General features: G+C 46.4%; 1 protein-coding gene across 3 annotated transcripts in view; it reads right to left on the bottom strand.

Moving 5' to 3' along the window:
* CDS2 (CDP-diacylglycerol synthase 2) overlaps positions 1-20,134 on the bottom strand; it is a 71,433-nt gene that overhangs the window by 16,034 nt on the left and 35,265 nt on the right. For all 3 annotated transcript variants that reach the window (XM_004061774.5, XM_055372528.2, XM_055372529.2), the window contains exons 2-5: positions 8,197-8,333; positions 6,578-6,674; positions 5,114-5,211; positions 2,921-3,060 (exon numbers count right to left, since the gene is read on the bottom strand). In XM_004061774.5, coding sequence (XP_004061822.1) covers positions 2,921-3,060; positions 5,114-5,211; positions 6,578-6,674; positions 8,197-8,333 — 472 coding nt within the window. The remainder of the gene's footprint in view (positions 1-2,920; positions 3,061-5,113; positions 5,212-6,577; positions 6,675-8,196; positions 8,334-20,134) is intronic.

Below are 20,134 nucleotides of genomic sequence, written 5' to 3'. Positions count from 1 at the left end.
CTAATTACCATATAGTACCTTTTCTATGTTTAGATACACAAATACTTACCATTATGTTATAATTGCCTACAGTATTTATTTAGTAAGGTAACATGCTGTACAGGTTTGTACTCTAAGAGAAATAGACTACACATTATAGCCTAGGTGTGTAGGAGGCTATACCATCTAGGTCTGTATAAGTACACTCTACAATGTTTGCACAATGACAAAATCACAACAATGCATTTCCAAGAACGTAGCCCATCGTTAAACAATGCATGACTGTAACTGCAAGAGACCCTATGGTCCCCAAAGCCTAAAATATTTACTGTTTGGAACTTTAATAAAAAGTTTGCTGGCTGTTGTGCCTACAGAGTAGCAATTCTTTTATTCCTTTACTTTCTTAATAGACTTGCTTTCACTTTCCTCCACAGACTCGCCCCAAACTCCTTCTTGTATGAGATCCAATAACGCTCTCTTGGGGTCTGGGTCTGGACCCCTTTCTGGTAACATCTTTCTGGTGAACCCCAAAGGGACAATACTGAGGAGACCCCCAACCCAAAGGAAATAGACTGCAGCACTGATTGGCTGACTTTAGTTTTTTTCTGCAATTTAGACTGCTTGTTCCTGTGAACCAACCAGTGATCTCTGGCTGCAGCTCAGAAAAAACAAGAGGGATTGGTGATGTAAAAATCTGAATCAGTATTCTAATTCTGGGAACATATTGCAATCAGCTACCGACCCCGTATCAGCTTGGTTCCAACAATTACCCAGTTCATGGAAAGCCTTCTTTAGTTTACTTGGGATAGTTTTGCTTATTTTGCTTTACTGATATGGAATAGTTGTACTATTTGTGTAGGAATGCAGGATAAGCTTACTCAATGTTCTCTTAAACACTCACAAAATCTTCCAGATATCACTTTGTGTCCAAGCTGTGAATGGCCCTAACCATACTGACACTTTCTGACTGAGCTCCTCTCTACCCTGAATACTAGAGACCTCGATAGGTAGGCAGGAATATCATTGCCCCTAATCAGCCTGAAGAAGTTACAGAGGATGGATCTTCGTCCCTCTGCAACCCTTACGATTAAGGGTTCTCTTATAAAAGTGATGGGGGAAATGTCAGAGGCATTTGAGCTAGAGCAACTCCATCCTGAATAGGAGCTGGGTAAAATGAGGCTGAGTTCTACAGGGTCTGCATTCCCAGACGGTTAGGTATTCTAAGTCACAGGATGAGATAGGAGGTCACACAAGATACAGGTCATAAAGACCTTGCTGAGAAAACAATTGCAGTAAAGAAGCTGGCCAAACCCCTCCAAAATCAAGATAGCAATGAGAATGACCTCTGCTTGTCCTCATTGCTACACTCCAATCAGTGCCATGGCAGTTTACAAATGCCATGGCAACATCAGGAAGTTACCCTATATGATCTAAAAAAGGGAAACATGAATAATCCACCCTTTGTTTAGCATATAATCAAGAAATAACCATAAAAATGGGCAACCAGCAGCCCTCGGGGCTGCTCTGCCTAAGGGGTAGCCATTCTTTTATTCCTTTACTTTCTTAATAAACTTGCTTCCCCTTAAAAAAAAAAAAAAGTTTGCCAATACCTGTCCTAGTATTCATAGGGCTGGGAGAAGAGGGATCCACATGGTATAGGGTCAAGACCACCTTTTTATCTCTCTCACAGTGACCTAGATGGTAGCACAACATGTCCGCAGACCCCTTCTCCAGGAAGGAAAGGAACATTTACCCATAAATATGCGGAGATCCTCAAAAGCAGTTCTGCCCAGAAATAAGCATGTCGCTTTTCCAGACCCCTTACCTCCCACTGCGGAAGGCTGCTTTCGGGGTCTGCAGCATACTCTCTGAATATCCTCAATGGCAGCAGACCCCTTCGCAGATTTTATATTTTAATAGTCAGGTGTCATTCACAGAAGTATTACTATCAAGCTGATCAAAAATAGGTCAGATTGACATTGAGGTCAGAACAAATTTTTCGTGCACCTCAAACTAGCTTTGAAGGTAGCTATGAAAAACTATCAGCATTATTAGAATTAGTACGTGGCCTTAGCTGAATTTATATTAATATAACGCTTTAATGTTTGTGAAGTTTTAATGTATTTGATTTAATCCTCACAGTAACCCTGCAGTTTTAGCTCTAGATTACAAAAGAGCTGAGACTCAGAAATATTATGTTCCTAGCTCCCCCTGAGGTTGCAGAGTCTAAGCCCAAATCCAGTAAAATTTCCACCATGCTACAATGTCACCCAAGGCGGTCTCCTAAAATGACTCCCCTAAAGATGGTAAGTTCCTAGATGATTTTTGTTTCGGTCCCACTGCAGAATCTTTGCCAACAGGAGAGTCAGGACAGGACCATGCTGTGCTGTTCCTCAATGGTGGGTGAAACACAGGGGCAGGTGGCACAGGCCACAGTCCTGCCCCTACACTCTGCTTCTCTTAAAAGAGCTCCTACAAGGCCGGGCGTGGTGGCTCACACCTGTAATCCCAGCACCTTGGGAGGCCAAGGCAGGCGGATAAGTCAAACTCAGGAGTTCGGAACCAGCCTGGCCAACATGCCGAAACTCAGTCTCTACTAAAAATACAAAAATTAGCTGGGCATGGTAGCAGGCACCTGTAGTCCCAGCTACTTTGGGACCTGAGGTGGGAGGATCGCTTGAATTTGGGAGGTGGAGGTTGCAGTCAGCCGAGATCATGCCACTGCACTCCGGCCTGGGTGACAGAGTGAGACCCTGCCTCAAATAAAAAAAAAAAAGGAAACAGCTGCTACAGCTTAACATAGAGCATCAGCTCTGCTCCCCTGCATGGTCACAGTTAATGTCACAAAACTGTACACTAACCAAGAAATTCCCCAATTCCTACCTAACAGACATACAAAAACAATACAGACACAAGAAATGGTGAACTGCTTAATGCATACCTATTAGATAGAGAGTAAAGGAAATGAACCGGTGGTATTTACTGAGAATCCGCAAAGGCTCTTCTCTCTGGACCAGGGTGAAGAAGTAATCCGTCACTGTCTCACCATAGAAGAAATAGTTTACACACAGGAGAAAGTACCTGTAAATGAAGACAGGTCATTGCCGTGGGGAGCACCCTTGCCTTCACAGCAAGGCAGTCAGACATCCCAGAGGAAGGGACAGAGGGCAGCAGAATACCCCCCACCCTTGAGTCCCCAAGGACAGCTCACAGAGCAACAGGCAGACCATGGTTTCCTGCTCTCTGGTGACACCGTAGGTGAGAAATTTATCTAGAAACAGACAGCAGCTTTCATTCACTCTCCATTTCTCCCAAACTTGAGACTCCGTTTTTGCCCCTTTTGTAGCATTCCCATACCTAACTGAGGGATCCTTGAACCATATGACCTTCAAAAACACGCCTCATCCTGCTTCCCCAGTCTCGTTTCCACTCTTCCCAACAGGAACTCCTTCACTCCTATCAAAATGGTTTCTTCCGGCTTTGCCACACCTGTCTGCTGTTCTCCTGCCTTTTTCCTGCTCCTGACATTCTCTTTGCTTCTCCATTTTTTCACTCCTTGCTCAAATGCCATTTTATTCATAAAACTTTGCATGACCTACCATGACATCTGCCTCCCCTGCATTTATTTCTATAGCAAGTAATATGTGATTATCTGACTAAGCAATTAATGATGCATCTGCCTCTCTGAAGCCTGGCTCTGACAAACAGACCTTCCATTCGCGTTAACTCTTCACTTGTGTATTCTCTCTCCTCAACTGGCGTTCATGAGAAGAGAAGCCATCCCTTGCAGCCTCCACAGTACTGCTGAGTATGGGACCATGCAGCCATCACTGCAAACCCCCAGCAAGGATCCTGAGATAGAGAAGAAAGTGGAGAGCTTTTCTTTCCCATTCTTTTTTTTAAATTATGAAGTACAAAAACTCCCATATTGGGTTTCTTTTCTGTTACATGGAAAAAACTTTCTTTGTAAAGTGACCACAGCCAGGAGTCAGGCCTCCTGAGTATGTTAACAAAATGCAAAACACTGCTTTCCAGCTAAAGAACAGCCACAAAAGGGACCTGCATCTTAAGCCAGGTGGCAATCACAATTCCATCTGGAGGCTGGGAGGCAGCCTGTCTGTTGGGTGACAGGAAACACCTCAGGAAGGGGGTGCCCAGCCTACATCTGAGCACATCGGCTTCCTTGACAGTGACCAAGTTGCTGGGGCAAAAACCACTGCTCTCCAGCCGGCTAAGTCATGGCTTCAACCCCTGTATCCCTGCACAGTGGGGTAAGAAGGTCCACATTTGCCCCAGGTCCTCTCAGCATTGTGCAGTGCTCTGCTCAAAAGTCACCACCTGAGAATACTACAGCCAATAAAGCAGAGTTTCAGATCAGAAAGGGGTCTCAGACATGTGCTACAGGTTTTTCTTTTTGCTTTAAGAAAGCTGAATCCTTTCCCAGGAAACGGAGAAAGCCAACTTTCCCAGCGGAGCCCAGATCCCATGCATTCAGTCTCACTCCTGCCCACTCTGGCACTCAAAACACCTCTGATGAAGTAGGGCTCAAACACCACAGTCTGGAAACCAGTAAGTCTCAACCATCTGTCTTATAGACAACGAAACCAAATTCCAAGGATAACAAGCAAAGCCGGCAGCAGAACCTAACAACTTCCAGACAACTCTAGTGGGATGCTGAGATATGACGGCATGAAAAATATACTGATCTAGAAAAACGGGATCATCATGCAGAGTTTAAGGAATCCAAATAGTGAGGCGAACACAGTCACAGAATGCAGCCCATCTGGTCTCTTCTCAGGAAGATTCCAGATTTCAAGTAACTATAAGACTCCTGCAAGGCCAACCACACAGTCTGGCCTATGAAATACTCAGGTCTCAAAGGCACTGTGCGAGTCTGTGGCAATCACCTCTTTTCTCCTGCCTTTTTCCTACTCCTAACATTCTCTTACCCATTTCTTCACTTATTGCTCAAATGCCATTTTCTTCATGAAACTTTGTATGACCTAACATGATAACTGCCTCTCCAGCATTTATTTCTATAGCAAGTGATAGAAATACCCACCGTCACTGTAAGTACCTGCCACAAAGCACATCATCCAAATTCTAAAAGCCTCTGTGGGGCCGGAGAGCTTACCAGCTGAGGGTCCTGAACCAGGGCAGATCATACGAGTGGTAGACATTGTAGCCAATAGTGATTATCTCATGGAAACACTTAATCTGAACGCACATCACCTGCGGGACACAAAACATTCATTGACACCCCAATTCTTATGATTTTTGGAAATGGAAACCAACAGGTCATGAGCCTTCCAGAAAACCCATTATACTTAAGAAAAATATCGGGCCTCCAGTGGTTCTGCTTCCCTCCTTCTTCCTCTCTCATACCATCCCACAGAGCAATGCAGCCCTCTATGTCATAGGGAGTAGATCCAATTTTCCACTCACAATAAAATACACACCCTGATGTTTCAATTAACTTTTTTTTTTTTTTTAAGACAGGGTTTCACCGTGTTGCCCAGGCTGGTCTTGAACTCCTGGGCTCAAGCAATCCACCTGCCTCAGCCTCCCAAAGTGCTAGGATTACAGGTGTGAGCCACCGCACCCAGCCAAAAGGATTTTTTTTTTAAGTAGAGAGGAGGTTTCACCTTCTTTCCCAGGCTGGTCTCGAACTCCTGGGCTCAAGCGATCCTCCCATCTTGGCCTCTCAAAGTGCTGGGATTATAGGCGTGAGCCGCCATGCCTGACCCTCAATTAACTTTATTCTAAAACCTCCTTTTTAACTTTTTATTCTAGAACCTCCCAGGATTCAACCAATCCATTCTCCTTTTGACTCTGAATACTTGAAAAGTCTCAAGTATTCGAAGTCAAATGCTTTGCTCACATTCAGCTGATGGTCACCTGACCCTGTCCAGGACAGTGGGAAGACGACAGAGCAGCTCTGTGGACTGGGATTTCCTTAATAAAAGCTCTAAGCCCAGAAGGGAGGCCCCAGGAAAACAGGAAACGAAACCAGGAGTCATACAGAGACATGCCCAGGGTAAAAGTTTACAGAGTTGGAATAATAAAGTCAGTTTTGTTTGTCTGTTTGTTTTAAGATGGAGTCTCACTCTGTCGCCCAGGCTGGAGTGCAGTGGCATGATCTCGGCTCACTGCAACCTCTGCCTCCCAGGTTCAAGTGATTCTCCTACCTCAGCCCCCTGAGTAGCTGGGATTACAGGCGCGCGCCACCACGCATGGCTAATTTTTGTATTTTTAGTAGAGACAGCGTTTTACCATGTTGGTCAGGCTGGTCTCAAACTCCTGACCTCGTGATCCGCCCACCTCAGCCTCACAAAGTGCTGGGATCACAGGCAATAAAGTCAGTTTTTTAAAAGAAAAGACACTGAGACATCTTCAACCATAAACAACCAGCCTACACCAATGACCCTCCAGGTGGCTACTGAGAAGTGGGAAGTCACAGATGTTCTATGGCAGAGGTTTTCTGAGGAGCCTGGACCCCCGTCAATTCCCACAACCAACCCAACACCTCGCACTTAAGACAACCGGGCCTGCAGCAAAAACTGAAGGGAAAACTAAAATAGTGTGAAATGGCACTTACAATTATCATCAAAACCATTGGTCCCAGGTAAATGATGATGAAGAAAAATGCAATCATGGCCAAAGTCAAGATGCCTCTCACCCACCAGTTCTTCCATCTAGGTCAGAGAGTAGGGGAAGGAGAAAACACCGGTTAGGAGCCCAGAAAAAAACCAATGCACAAACTCAAGGGATATGGATCTTCCTGAGATGAGGGCCCTGAGCTCAGTCCTTTCCAGATTCACCGTGATGGAAGCACCAGCCACATGCTGGCAGGAGCAGGACCACTAGTACTAATGCCTAAGTCACAACCAAACTTGGCAAAAAATAAACCTAGCTTATATCTTAAAGAAGGTATCAGGCAAAACACAAACAAACAAAAAAACCAAGGGAAATGTAGTGCCCTCTGCTTCTGTATCCACTTGGATGGTTTCTACAGCTGACTATCTAGAGAAAAAAATATTTTTTTCCAGCAGCAGGATCCTACAGTGCACTGCCCTGAATAATTATGGGAATAATAGTAACATTATGCAATGATAATAACAGCTACCACAAATATGCATAATTTTTTTTTTTTTTTGAGACAGAGTTTCCTCTGTAGCCCAAGTTGGAGTGCAGTGGCACAATCTCAGCTCACTGCAAGCTCTGCCCGGGTTCATGCCATTCTCTTGCTTCAGCCTCCCAAGTAGCTGGGACTACAGGCGCCTGCCACCACGCCCAGCTAAATTTTTTGTATTTTTAGTAGAGATGGGGTTTCACCGTGGTCTCGATCTCCTGACCTCCTGATCCACCCGCCTCGGCCTCCCAAAGTGCTGGAATTACAGGCGTGAGCCACCGTACCCGGCCTGAATAAGGTAATTTTATGAGGACTTTACATATATTAACTCCTTCAATCCTCAACACACTTTGCTTTTACAGATGAGGAAATGGAGGCACAGGTCAAACAGCTGGCAAACAGTAAAGCTGGGATCTGAATCCAGGGGTCTGGCTGCAAAGTCCACGCCCTTAACCACTGCACAATTCAGACTCCCAAGGGGACAGCTGGAGGCACACATAGGAACACTGAAATAATGCTTTGGGGTCTTATAGTGTGTTTTTGATCTACTCACATAGCTGTGTTAAAAGAACCAGGTTCTCAAGGGCCAAAAGTTTTAACACTAGATTCACCTAGGTTAAGATGTTTCCCAGTTCTTCCTGGAGAATTTAAGGAACTCTTCACAAAGGATGTGAGAGAAACTAAACTCTGAACTGGAAACATGGACTCCTCAGTGAAAAGCAGCCTGCCCATTAATCGCAAACCCAAAGCTGGTTTCCTGTGCTGTGCAGTGTCAGCTGACCTCACCCACCTCCATCCCTCCTGTCCCCTCTTCCTCTTTGGACTGCACTTTCTAGTCCAGTCTGAAGCACCCTTCTGGGGCCAGATCCTTCCAGCCTTGGTTGCCCTCCCCTCCTGGTCACTGTGCTCACTGCCACTGCTAAGCACTAGATTACACTCAATGGAGCCTGAAGCAGTGGCATGGGAGGCTGAGGCAAGACAGCGGGCCTGCTCTGCAAGAACACGGGCTCTCTGCAGGCTCTTCCAGGGCACTTGGACATGGTGCAAAGCCCCCAACAAGCACCTGCATCATTAAGCCAGGTTACCTTGAAGACAAGTTGGAAAGGGCCCTATTGAGGACCTCCGGGGTATCATCTGCAGAGACTGGCAGGGGTGCGGATTCTGCCCGGCTCTCACTGTCCGATGCAGTCTCTCCATCTACCTTTGCTTCTGACTCTGACTCCTAAGTGGCAGAAATACAGAAGAGAAAAAGGTCAAAAGTGCCGAGTAGACCATTGAGAAGTCTATGCCTGTCATGAGAGATCTGTGGGGAAAGACTCCAAACAGGGCCTAAGAACCTGGCACAGTCAGGTGATGGGACTGACAGGACTAGCAGCAATCCTGACACTGTTGTGACATGTGCCGAGGTGGCCAGCCACACTCTGCTGGAAGAGAGGTGTGCATCTGCACCGCGTACCATCTGCTTAACTGCAGAGGACAGATCCAGAAGAGAGAGAACATGGCTCCTTTGTATCCAAAGAATGCAAAAGGGAGGCTGGGACCGGTTTTAACAGGAGGTTATCCCTGAGCCTGCTAGGGCAGCCAATGGTACTGACCAGGCTCTCTCAGGGGAAGCCAGGTGGTGAGGCTGTTGCCCCTGTAGACCCGTTAATGTCAACATGTCCCAAGTCCAGAGTGTTATTTCCGGACTTCACTAGAGCACTCTGTGAGGTCAATCACAGTCAGTGTGGACAACGAACCAGACAGCCTACTCCAGACAACGCTTGAGCCAGGACTGGTGCACCTCAGTCCTTTCCCTGCCACCAGGCCCTGGGTGACAAAAGACCCACAGGAACTCACCCTGCTCCCAGCCTGGGTGAGGGAACCAGAGCCATGCCAGCGGCAAGCTCTTTACCCAAAGTATCAAGGGACAGGCTATTCTGAATCGTAGGAACCATCCTACTACTCAAGTATTTTCTTTCATAGGGGAATTCAGAATAGTTGCTATGAGAAGAGGTGGAGGAGAAATTAAATCACTTAGAGTAACAACACTACTTAGTATCTGTATAGCCCTGCAAGGTCTGAAGAGCCTTTCCCATGCAAGCTTCAGAGCAGTACTGGGAGGAAGGGAAGGCACAGGAGAAGCCCCATTTACAAATAAGAAACGGGATCTGAGAAGTTCAATGTGTGGCCCAATGTCTCATATTAACCCAGGTCCTCTGACTTCCCTGATGACTGATAAATACACGGAATTGTGACTGTTTCACGTGTTCATTGGCCATTTGGATATCTTCTTTTGTCAAGTGTCTGTCAAATCATCGGCTAGTTTTTCTACGGAGTTTTCTGCCTTCCTTTTTTTATTGATTCGTAGTGGTTTATGTGCTCCAGATTTGAGTACTTTGTGTTACTAATATGTTCTCTCAGACTGCTCTAACCCCCACTTTCACCTCAGGCAAGGTTAGACACCCCAGTGATTTGCTCTCTTAACACGTGAACCTTCTCCCTCTCAGCGCTGACCACAACGGGGACTTTTGCAAATGTCTCCTTGGCTGACGACAAACTCCTTAAAGACAAGAACATAACTTCTTGTTCTCATTATCCCCATGCATGGCACACAGCAAAACACTTACTAATGGATGGAAGAAGAGAAGAATTAGGTCCAGGTGTGTAAAGAAAAACCCAGCCCCTGCCCTCAGGGAGACAGCTCTTTCTAAATTAATTTACAACTGTGACAAGACAGAGGGCCTTAACTAGTGCAGATTAGCAAAACAGAAAAACAAAACAGATTAGCAAAACAGAGGGCCTCGCCTAGTGCAGACTGCGGATAAAAAAGAGACAGCTGGCTTTGGTAAAGGCCTGATGAAGACGGCCTCATCATTAGGATCCAAGGCAAAGAGCCACAGCTTCTGAAGACAGAGACTGCTCCCTACTCTGCCACAGTCGAGCCAGGTGGCTCTGGATAAGTCACCCAAGTGCCTCTGTACTTTGGCGTCTTCACCTTATATAAGGTAAGGACCCTCCTTCCCATGGGGATTCCTTGAAGCGACATAACCAAACTCTCACCTAGGGCTGTGTCCCAGTACACCACTCCAGAGGTTCTGAAACACGGGTCTCCAGAGTCGTCCCTCTCCAGGGAGACTAAATGAAGACAAAGCATTCACAACAGCTGTCCAATCTTTATTTCAACATTGACACCCACACACCATCGGCAACCACCAGTTGCCAGTAATATTACGGTAATCATTGCGAGTTACAAGGTAATGATGCTGCCTGATCACCTGGCTTTGACCTCTAAAACCTCGGGGCTTCAAAATGCTAGCACCTGGACCCCACTGAGACTCCCACAGACGCATTCAGGAGCCTCTAGAAGCTGCAGGGACTGTGCTCCAGAGCAGCAGGCGAGAGGGCACTCACACACAGAAAGCCCGGCACAAGGTTATTTTTAACTTATCCATCCTGTTGTCAAGGAGACTCACAAAGGCTGCTAGTTCCCCAGGCAGGGAAGGACAGGAACGGAACCCAGGCAGCGTCCTGCGAGGGAGGAGCAGGCAGTTCCAGCTCCGTGCTAAGAGCCTCTCTGGACCTTCCGTTAGCTCAGCACTGCATCCTGCAACACTGTCAGACCTGACTCCTTCCTTGTAGGAAGGGGTGAAGTGAAGAGGGGTAACCAGAGGCAGAGAGTAGTAAAAGGAGATAGAGAACTGTTACAAAGATATCGCAACTATTGTTACCAAGACCTCAGGGGGACTGAGCTGAACAACTAAGAAATGAAGTATGTGTCGAGGAATTTATCCATTTCTTCTAGATTTTCTAGTTTATTTGCGTAGAGGTGTTTATAGTACTCTCTGATGGTAGTTTGTATTTCTGTGGGATCGGTGGTGATATCCCCTTTGTCATTTTTTATTGCGTCTATTTGATTCTTCTCTCTTTTCTTCTTTATTAGCCTTGCTAGCGGTCTATCAGTTTTGTTGATCTTTTCAAAAAACCACTGAACAAACAAGCCTGAAAGAGATTAACTTTCTAGGTTTTTGCTACCTTTAAGTGAGTAACTCCAGGTTCCCTGGGCCTCACCAGGGCCTACTGAGGAAGCATCCTCTGAGCAGGAAACCAACACCAACCTACAGACCACTCTCTCCCACATGCTGAGACAGGGCCGAACAGGTGCCAACGGCAAATCCCTGTGAGCAGCGAAACTGCACAGCCTGGGGAAGACACAGAGGAGGAGGGGGACAGGTCAGCCAGCCACCTGGCTCCTGATGTCCTGTGGACGCCAAAGGAAATAGAAACCTGAGAGAACCTGGAGGCCTGCAGTCTTCCAGCTCCTCCCCACCCCGTGGACAAAGGCATTCTGCTTGGAGAAACAGCTGCTCATACCCAGGAAAAGGAAGCTGAGTGCCAGCGGCAGCTTCCACAGAGGGTCTGGAAGCAGGCAGGGACCTGGAACCCATGCTCCTTCCCACAAGAAAGGTGGTACATGCTGAACACGTTCATCAGTTTGCTCCTCTGGGGCACAGCGAGGTGGGGAGATGTCAAGAAAAACTTTCTGCAGAATGAGGCAGTGGCCAGTCCAGGAAAGCAAGGCCCAGGGCCAGCTCTGACACTCATGACACACAGCACAGGCCTCCATCCTCTGGTCTTCAGTGGCGAAGGAATCCCTGTCTCGGAAGGTTGTTGGGATGACCAATGCGACCTCGATGAAAGGCTATGAAAACTAGAAAGTACTGAATAGCAGCAGGTGCCTGCCGCACTCCCCTGAGTAGCCTGACCACAGCACACAGGACAGAAGCACGAGACCCTAAAACACCCACCCCAGACAAGCTGGGCACCCTTCCCAAGGAGAGCATCAGGCCTTGCTGGGGCCAAGTGCTAATAAATGATCTGGGCACAGCATTTGCCTACCTTGCTTCAAGCTCTTTCACACTGGTAGCCCCGACTCAAAACTGTGTAAGGTGGTGTCTGAAACACAAAAGCTACCCATTAAAGCAACAGTCCATGCTAGCAGACTCTGAAGCTGAACCATCTGCCAAAGTGTGGGAGGAAATCTTAGAACTCATCTCTACTTACCTCATTCTTCTTTTCTTTCCCATGTATGCTTTGTAATGGGCATTATCAAGACATATGCATATGTTCATGAGTGTAAACTGGGAACATGGTAAAAACACCATATACATGTCAGATGCAGCGGTGTGTCAGAGGCCAGGAGTTACCTGTTCACCACTGCACTGAGCAGTGCCTGGAACATAGCAGGTGCCCCAAGATTTGTTGAACTAATGAGCTAATTAATTCTACTTGACCTATGATGGACCAAAGTGTCCAGACTACACTGAGATACGATAATACCCACTTTTCTGCTCGTGTGCCTGACTGGTGCCCCTGCAGCAGCCCTGGCAGCAGGACCACACCAGCGTCCACTCCTGCCTCACTCCTGGTGGGTACTGAGACCAGCACAGCAGGGAGAGGCTGCCCTGCCTCTTCTGACTCATATCCACCCAGCTCCCAGGCACCCCTCCTCCTTCCTTCCCTTTCAATCCCGAGGGCTGGGAACAGAGGCCAGGTGGGGCAGACCCTCTCAGGTTCTCTCTCAACCACCGCCTCCCACAGTTCCTCAGCCATTTCCCAAGGGGGTTGTAGGGCTGGTATAAACAGGAAACAAGAGTGCTGCTTTAAAGGAAGGGGGAAGGCTCCTCTGAGGGCCCACCCCTTTTGGTTTACACAGACCCTCTAGGGAAAGGCAGAAGCACTTAGGATGAGGGACACATGGAGTGTCCTGTGTACCAGGGACTCAGTTAAGAGCCATTAGCATTTTTGGAGAAACTCATGCTCAGAAAGCTTCTCCACCAACTGCCCAGAAGCTTCCCCACACCCAGCACTGACCCAAAGATCAGAACATAACAGAAGCAAGAGAAGGCAGTGAGGGAGGGCCAGAGGGAGCAGTGGGCGGGAGGGGATGTTCCTTGTGGTTAAGGTCTGGCTTTTCCTGGGGAGGGACCTAGCTCAGTCCAGAACAGCATTTGTGGAACTCATTTTCACTATCAACTCTCTGGGAAGAAAACCCTGCTGTTTGGGTTTCCTGCCAGCCTGGTGGGAGGCTTCCTGGACAGCATCCTTCTGAGGCTCCCTTTTGGTCTTCACTTGGTGCCAGGGGCCCACCCTCCTACCTGGATATTTCTCAAGACTCTGACACCCAAAGTAGTGATGGTCAGTGTTTGACCCAAAAAAGCGTGGCTGTGCCCACGGCTAGAGAGAATCCCTTGGGCACTGTGTCAGGCTCCACACCAGTGGAACCTACCCTACCCTATATCCCATTTCTTTTTTTTTTTTCTTTTCTTTTTTTTTTTTTTTTGGGACAGAGTCTTGCTCTGTCATCCAGGCTGGAGTGCAGTGGCGCAATCTTGGCTCACTGCAGCCTCCACCTCCCGGGTTCAAGCGATTCTCCTGCCTCAGCCTCCCAAGTAGCTAGGATTACAAGTGCCCGCCAACACGCCCGGATAATTTTTATATTTTTAGTAGAGATGGGGTTTTGCCACATTGGCCAGGCTGGTCTTGAACTCCTGACCTCAGGTGATCCACCTGCCTCGGCCTCCCAAAGTGCTGGGATTACAGGCGTGAGCTACCATACCCAGCTCCATACCCTATTTCTTTACCAGATAATGACTCAGCTCTGGACTGCACTAAAGAAAACATATTAATATTCTGTTCATATTTGCCTAAGAGGAACTAAAAACTAGGGAAAGAACATAAGCAGTACCATCATTCAGCTTTTCTTCTCTTTTTCTTTCTTCTTCAAGGAAATTTCATTAAAAGGCGGACTTCAAGGCACTGGTGGGTTATGCCTCCAACAACTCTGCCTTTCCCACTGACACTGCATTCAAATTCACAAGTTTCACTGACTAACTTCATAACCTACACAATTTTTTGCACTGCTTTATATGCAAATTATCAACTTTCTCCTGGAGGAAAGTCATTAGTCTAAGCCTAACTTTTCTGCTGAATACCATGGCCTCCATCTTCTAGATCAAGCCCTGTGACCAGCTGCCAGGGAGGGCAACTCCCCACTCACACAGGATCCTAGGAAAGAAATTACCAGAGATGGGTTTATCCTTAATAAGCATCCTTAATAAGTGTCAGTGACTTAGGTGGCCCTCTCAATGAAAAAGCCAAGTAGGCTTTCATCTGAGTTCCTACTGAAAAAAAAATACATATATACATATATATACATATATCTGGCCAGTGTGTGACAGCATCCATTTGTGTGTGTGTATTGTTGGGAATAACAAAGAAATACTTTTAGCCCTAATACTAACTCCATTTGACAAGTTCAATTGTCAGAACAAAACACCAAACAGAAGGAGGACCCCACTCTGAATGAGTTCACAGTCATCCCCAGTATGGCCATACCCTGTCCTTCAAAAGCCTCACAGCAATAATGGGATTCAAAGAAAATGTATTCAGCTACCCAGATGGACAGCTTCACTTCTGGCATCTCTAACAGGTTAACTGCACTCAGAGAAAGGACAAGAAAATACATGAATGTGGCAGATTCAGCTTCTTAAAACCTAACTGGCTGTGAGCCATTTTGTCTCCAGATAAAGCTATTTACAAAGACCACAGGGGACTTGGTAGAGGACACAACACTGATGGCAAAGGACAACTGTCCCCAGGACAGCCACACTCGGAGTCAGCCATGTGCTTGCCATGCCTTCTCCTCCCACCTCCTCAGAGACTCACTCCATTGCCCTCTCCATCTTCTCATCTCTCTCCCTCACCACAGCCCTACTTACAACCATCTAGGCAGGCTCAACAAACAACTTCTGACAGCTCATCCAACCAATGCACTTTCTTCCCCACTTCATGGGTAAACCTCTGGGAACAGCTGTCGACATTTCATGTCCCCTCCCTGGCTGTGCATCATTCCTCAAACCACAACAACCCAACTTCAACCCCACCTGTTCCACTGAAGCAGCTCTCCCAGGTCAAGAAGGACCTTGTCACGAAACCCACCAGGGACTCAGTCCTCACCTCGTTCAATCCCTCAGCAGCTTTTAATGCTATTATTGAAAAACACTCTTCCTCTGGCTTCCAAGCAGCACCTCCCCCTGGGTTGTTGCCTGCCTCTCTGGCCAGGCATCTTTAGCTGGCCTTCTCCTTAGGAACTGCCTCTTCATCAGCCTGTCCCTTCATTTGAGGGTTCCTTGGGGTTGGTCCTAAGCTCTCTTATTCTTCTGCTGCCTCCCACTCTCCCTGAGTTTTCCCATTCATTCTCATGCTCCCTGCTGTCTCTTCTTGAGCTACAGACCCTAAATCCAAATAACTACTAGATGTCTCCACAGACACCTAAAACTCACCATGTGTCCAAAACCAAGCTCATCATCTCTTCCCACAAACCTCTTCCTTCTACTATGTGACTTATCTTAGCAAATGGTACCCTTTCCCCGAATTTTCAAGAGAACAAGGTGGCCATCACCCTTAGTGGCTCCTTTCTCAGCTTGTAGATCTGTCACCAAGCTTGTTCATGCTACCTCCAAAACAGCTTTCAGTTGCATCCACTCCTTATGCCACCTGTCATTCCCTTAATTCAAGCCAACATCATCCCTCCTGAGTAACTGCAACAGCCTAACTGGCTACCTCACCTTCAGCCTAGAGTCCACTCCCACCTACACTCTTGCCACTGCAGCACGAGGACCTTCCCAGAAATCTGATTGTGTCACTCTCCATCCTGAACCCCTTCCACAGCTCCCCAGTACCTAGATGACAGGTCTTCAAAATGGCGTAGAAGCCCCTTGAAATCAGGGTCTTATCTACTCATCCAGCCTTATCTCTTACAGCCATTCTGAACTAGAGTCAGTTTCTAGAACAGGTTGTACTTTCTTACCTCTAGGACTTTTGCTCCTGTGTTCTTACCTAAAACAGTCTGCAAACCACCCTCTACTAAAACCCACTTCTCTTCCAGCTAATTTTCATTGATCTTTTAAGAGTTCCCTTTCTCTCCAAATCTTCCCCAACTGCCTGTGTGTCCCAGCGGCCCCTGTCCTTCCTTAGGAGTGCTCCCCACCGTGGCTCATGCCTGTAATCCCAAAACTTTGGGAGGCCAAAGTGGGAGGATCGCTTAAGCCTAGGAGATTGAGGCTGCATTGAGACCTGATCATGCCACTGCATTCCAGCCTAGATGACAGAGCAAGACCCTGTCTCAAAAAAACAAAAAACAAAAAAAGACGGCTTCCCACACCGCATAGTCTCCACCTCGAGACCATCATCTCTGTGGGGGAGCCATGTTGACTTCCTCACCACTGTACCCCCAGCACCTGGCCTGGCACCTAGAACCACATCTGCATAGGCAGCCACAGCCAATTATGCTGAGAGAATCCAGGGTTTGCTAAAGTGGCAGGTATAGCTGGGCTACATATAGCGTAGGCCAACAATTCATTTTTGCACTCAGTAGCACTAGAGGAGGCATTTTAGGGCTGCAGCCAGCTGTCCCACTGTTTATCTCCCCTTCTTCTTAGGCATTTGTGGCCAAATGTATCCTAAGCGATACGGGGGTTTCCAAAAAAAGTACAGAATCTGTATGTCTCAGAAAGGATGAGGAAAGCCTGTCTGAAATCCAGCTTCTAGGAATGCAAGGCTTTCTAACTCAAATACGTACAGTTGTACTGAGTCCCAACCTCTGCATGACTGCCAGTCTCATACATTAAACCCATAATTTTTGTGACAAGGAATGATCAGGAATCCTTTCTCCCAAAACTCTCTCCCACCTTGCCCATTGAAGCCTCCTTCTGGAGTAGATGCATCTGTTTACTAACAGCAAGCATATAACTATAAATATGAAATAGCTGCAGGAAGTACCAACCTCCATCACAAGCCATTACTTAATTCAGAACAGAGACTATCAGAGACAAGAAAACCACTCAGGTCCCCAGGAGGCTCTGCCAATGGCTCTGTTCTGATGACATCACTTGTTTTCCTGTTGTCTTCCAGGGTTAGGGGAAAGACACCGAAAATCAGAAGCCCCACTGGAGTCCAACGGGTCCTTCTATTATCAGTTCCTTAGTCAGGCATCTCTATTTAGTATTTAAGGGAAAATGAGTTTTCAGCCTTACTGGGGAAGGAAGGAATTTTTTTTTTTTCAGTTTATTAAGATAAAGCTCTCCCAAGGAGGGAGTATGTCTAATACTGCCAAAAGATCTAGTAAGATGGAGAAGAAAAATATATTCGCAATCTCAAAACTGGGCTCAAGTGTGCTCCCCAGACCTCTGTCAGGAAGCAGAACCAGGACAGCTGCTGGGCTCCACATGCGATGAGCCCCTAAATCATAAATCGCCATCTGGTACCTGCTTCACTGTCACTCACCTCACAATAGTGCTTTCTACAAAGATTCCTAGACAAAATAAGTAGACATGAGAGCAAATGTCCCCAGTGTCTCATGCCCCAACCTCCCCTACTCCTGTGGGCAGACAAGCACCCTGGGGCTGTTTACCATATTGGAACATTATATTGTCACTTTTGTAGTATTCCTGGTTTATAACCAACCATCACGGAATCAAGTACCAATCAAATAGACTCTAACTATTCAAGGGAGAAACTAGTATGTTTCTCCCTTGAAGAACATGGAATTAACAGCGTTCTCAATCCCAAATGTGTCATATTAGTTATAGAAGAAATTATGGGTTGGGTGTGGTGGCTCGTGCCTGTAATCCCAGCACTTCAGGAGGCCAAGGTGGGCAATCACCTGAGGTCAGGAGTTCAAGACCAGCCTGGCCGACATGGTGAAACTCCGTCTCTACTAAAAACACAAAAATTATCCGGGCGTGGTGGTGGGCACCTGTAATCCCAGCTACTTGGGAGGCTGAGGCAAGAGAACTGCTTGAACCTGGGAGGTAGAGGCTGCAGTGAGCCGAGTTTGCACCACTGCTTTCCAGCCTGGGCGACAGAGCTAGACTCTGCTTCAAAAAAAAAAAAAAAAAAAAAAAAAGAGAGAAATTATGAAAGCCACAATGCTAAATAGTTTCTTTCTCTTTTTGATAAATCACTAAGGATACCTGGGGAAAAAATTAAATTGAAAATGAGAAAGTCTTTGAGGAAAGATTCCTAATGGCCAACGATAGGACAATTTGAGCATTAAAATAATAAAAAGTGATTTAAACACAAGTATATGAAAATTTATGAGTTCATAATGATAACTGTAAGAAACCACTGGCTAGGCGCGGTGGCTCACGCCTATAATCCCAGCACTTTGGGAGGCCGAGGCGGGTCGATCACCTGAGGTTGGGAGTTTGAGACCAGCCTGACCAACAGGGAGAAACCCTGTCTCTACTAAAAATACAAAATTAGCAGGGAGTGGTGGCCCATGCCTGTAATCCCAGATACTCAGGAGGCTGAGGCAGGAGAATCGATTGAATCCGGGAGGTGGAGGTTATGGTGAGCTGAGATTGAGCCATTGCACTTCAGCCTGGGCAACAAGAGCAAAATTCTGTCTCAAAAAAATAAATAAACAAAAATAAAAACGAAACAAAAAAACTACTTTGGCCACCTTTGAAGGGTGCTGAAACACCAAATCTTTTTTTGAAAACCAGTAATTAAAAGGAAAGAGCCTCCCTACATTGCCCAGGCTGGTCTCGAACTTCTGGCCTCAAGTGATCCTCACACTTTGGCCTCCCAAAGTGCTGGGAGAATAAGCATGAGCCACAGTACCTGGCCATCAAATTACTTTCAAATATCCATTACCCCAGCAAAGAAAAGTCAATGTGGCCTCAGTATGATCTCCCTAGGCTCTGGAGACTAAAGTGCATCTTCAAACATTAAGTAAATAAAACAACCTCCATGCTGCCAAATCAGACAGATTCTCCTGCCTTCATCTTATCATATATCTTGGCAATGTCAGATCTAGTTGACCATTTCCTCCTTGAAACATTCTCCTCTCAGCTACCTCCATACCATACTTATCAGGTTCTCACTCTACCTGACTGGCTGCTCTTTCTCAGTCTCCTGTGACTTTGAAGTCTACCTGACTTCAAAATGTTGAATGGGCCCTGGGCTCAGTTCTGGACCTACCACACTCTCTCCCTAGGTATCATCATCCAGCCCCTTGGCTTTAATTACCAATTCCATGCCAATGACCCCAACATTTGTATCTCCAACCCCAACTTCTCCCCCAAGCTTCAGATTCATATTTCCAACCACTTACTGACATCTCCACGAGAAAGTTCTTACAGGCATCTCAAAAGTAACACATCTAAACAGAACACTTTTGACATTGTCCATAAAACTACCGATCCTGAAGTCTTGCCTAGTCAATCAGTTGACAGCACGCGAGTCTATATACCCTGCATAAGCCAGAAACCTGAGAGGTAGCGACTGAATATCCCTTAACCAAAATGCTTGAGACCGGAAGTGTTTTGCATTTCAGAGTTCTTTTCAGAATTTGGAATATTTGCATTATACTTACTGGTTGAGCATCCCTAATCAGAAAATCCTAAATTCAAAATGCTCCAATGAGCATTTCCTTTGAGCATCACATTGGCACTCAAAAAGTTTCAGATTTTGAAAATTTCAAATTTTTGATTTTGGGATGTTCGACCCTTAATTCTTATCTCCCCATCTTCCCCGAGGTACTGGACACTGCAGTTGGTTCCCTCCTAAAAATCCATAAACTATTTCATGGTATACAGCAGCTTGTACAGTCTACTTATTTTTAATTCTGCCCCTCTGCCACAGTGATAGGTTCACAAACAGGAATTTACCCCAGCCTAAGGCAATGTGCACCTTGACTGTTTTGGAGTAGGCACTTGACCCAAGATGGTACAAGCAGTTCAAACAGCAAAAACAGCTAATGGCATTTTAGGCTATATTAACACAGGCATGGTCTGGTTCTAGTTAGCGTTAGTCAAACTTTACCTAGAGGCCAAGTAAGTCCAATAGAGTGGTTAAAACAGTGAGGAGACAAAAAAGAGCAAGACGATAAAATGAACAGATGAAGAAACCAGAAGGGCTAAGCCTGGAGACAACTGGGAAATGAGCATACTCTACTGCAGTACTGAAAAGGAGAAA

This window comes from Gorilla gorilla, chromosome 21, assembly GCF_029281585.2.
Source record: "Gorilla gorilla gorilla isolate KB3781 chromosome 21, NHGRI_mGorGor1-v2.1_pri, whole genome shotgun sequence".
NCBI classification, from domain to species: domain Eukaryota; kingdom Metazoa; phylum Chordata; class Mammalia; order Primates; family Hominidae; genus Gorilla; species Gorilla gorilla.
The sequence above is the reverse complement of the archived record's forward strand: the minus strand, read 5'-3'. Positions and strand labels throughout refer to the sequence as shown.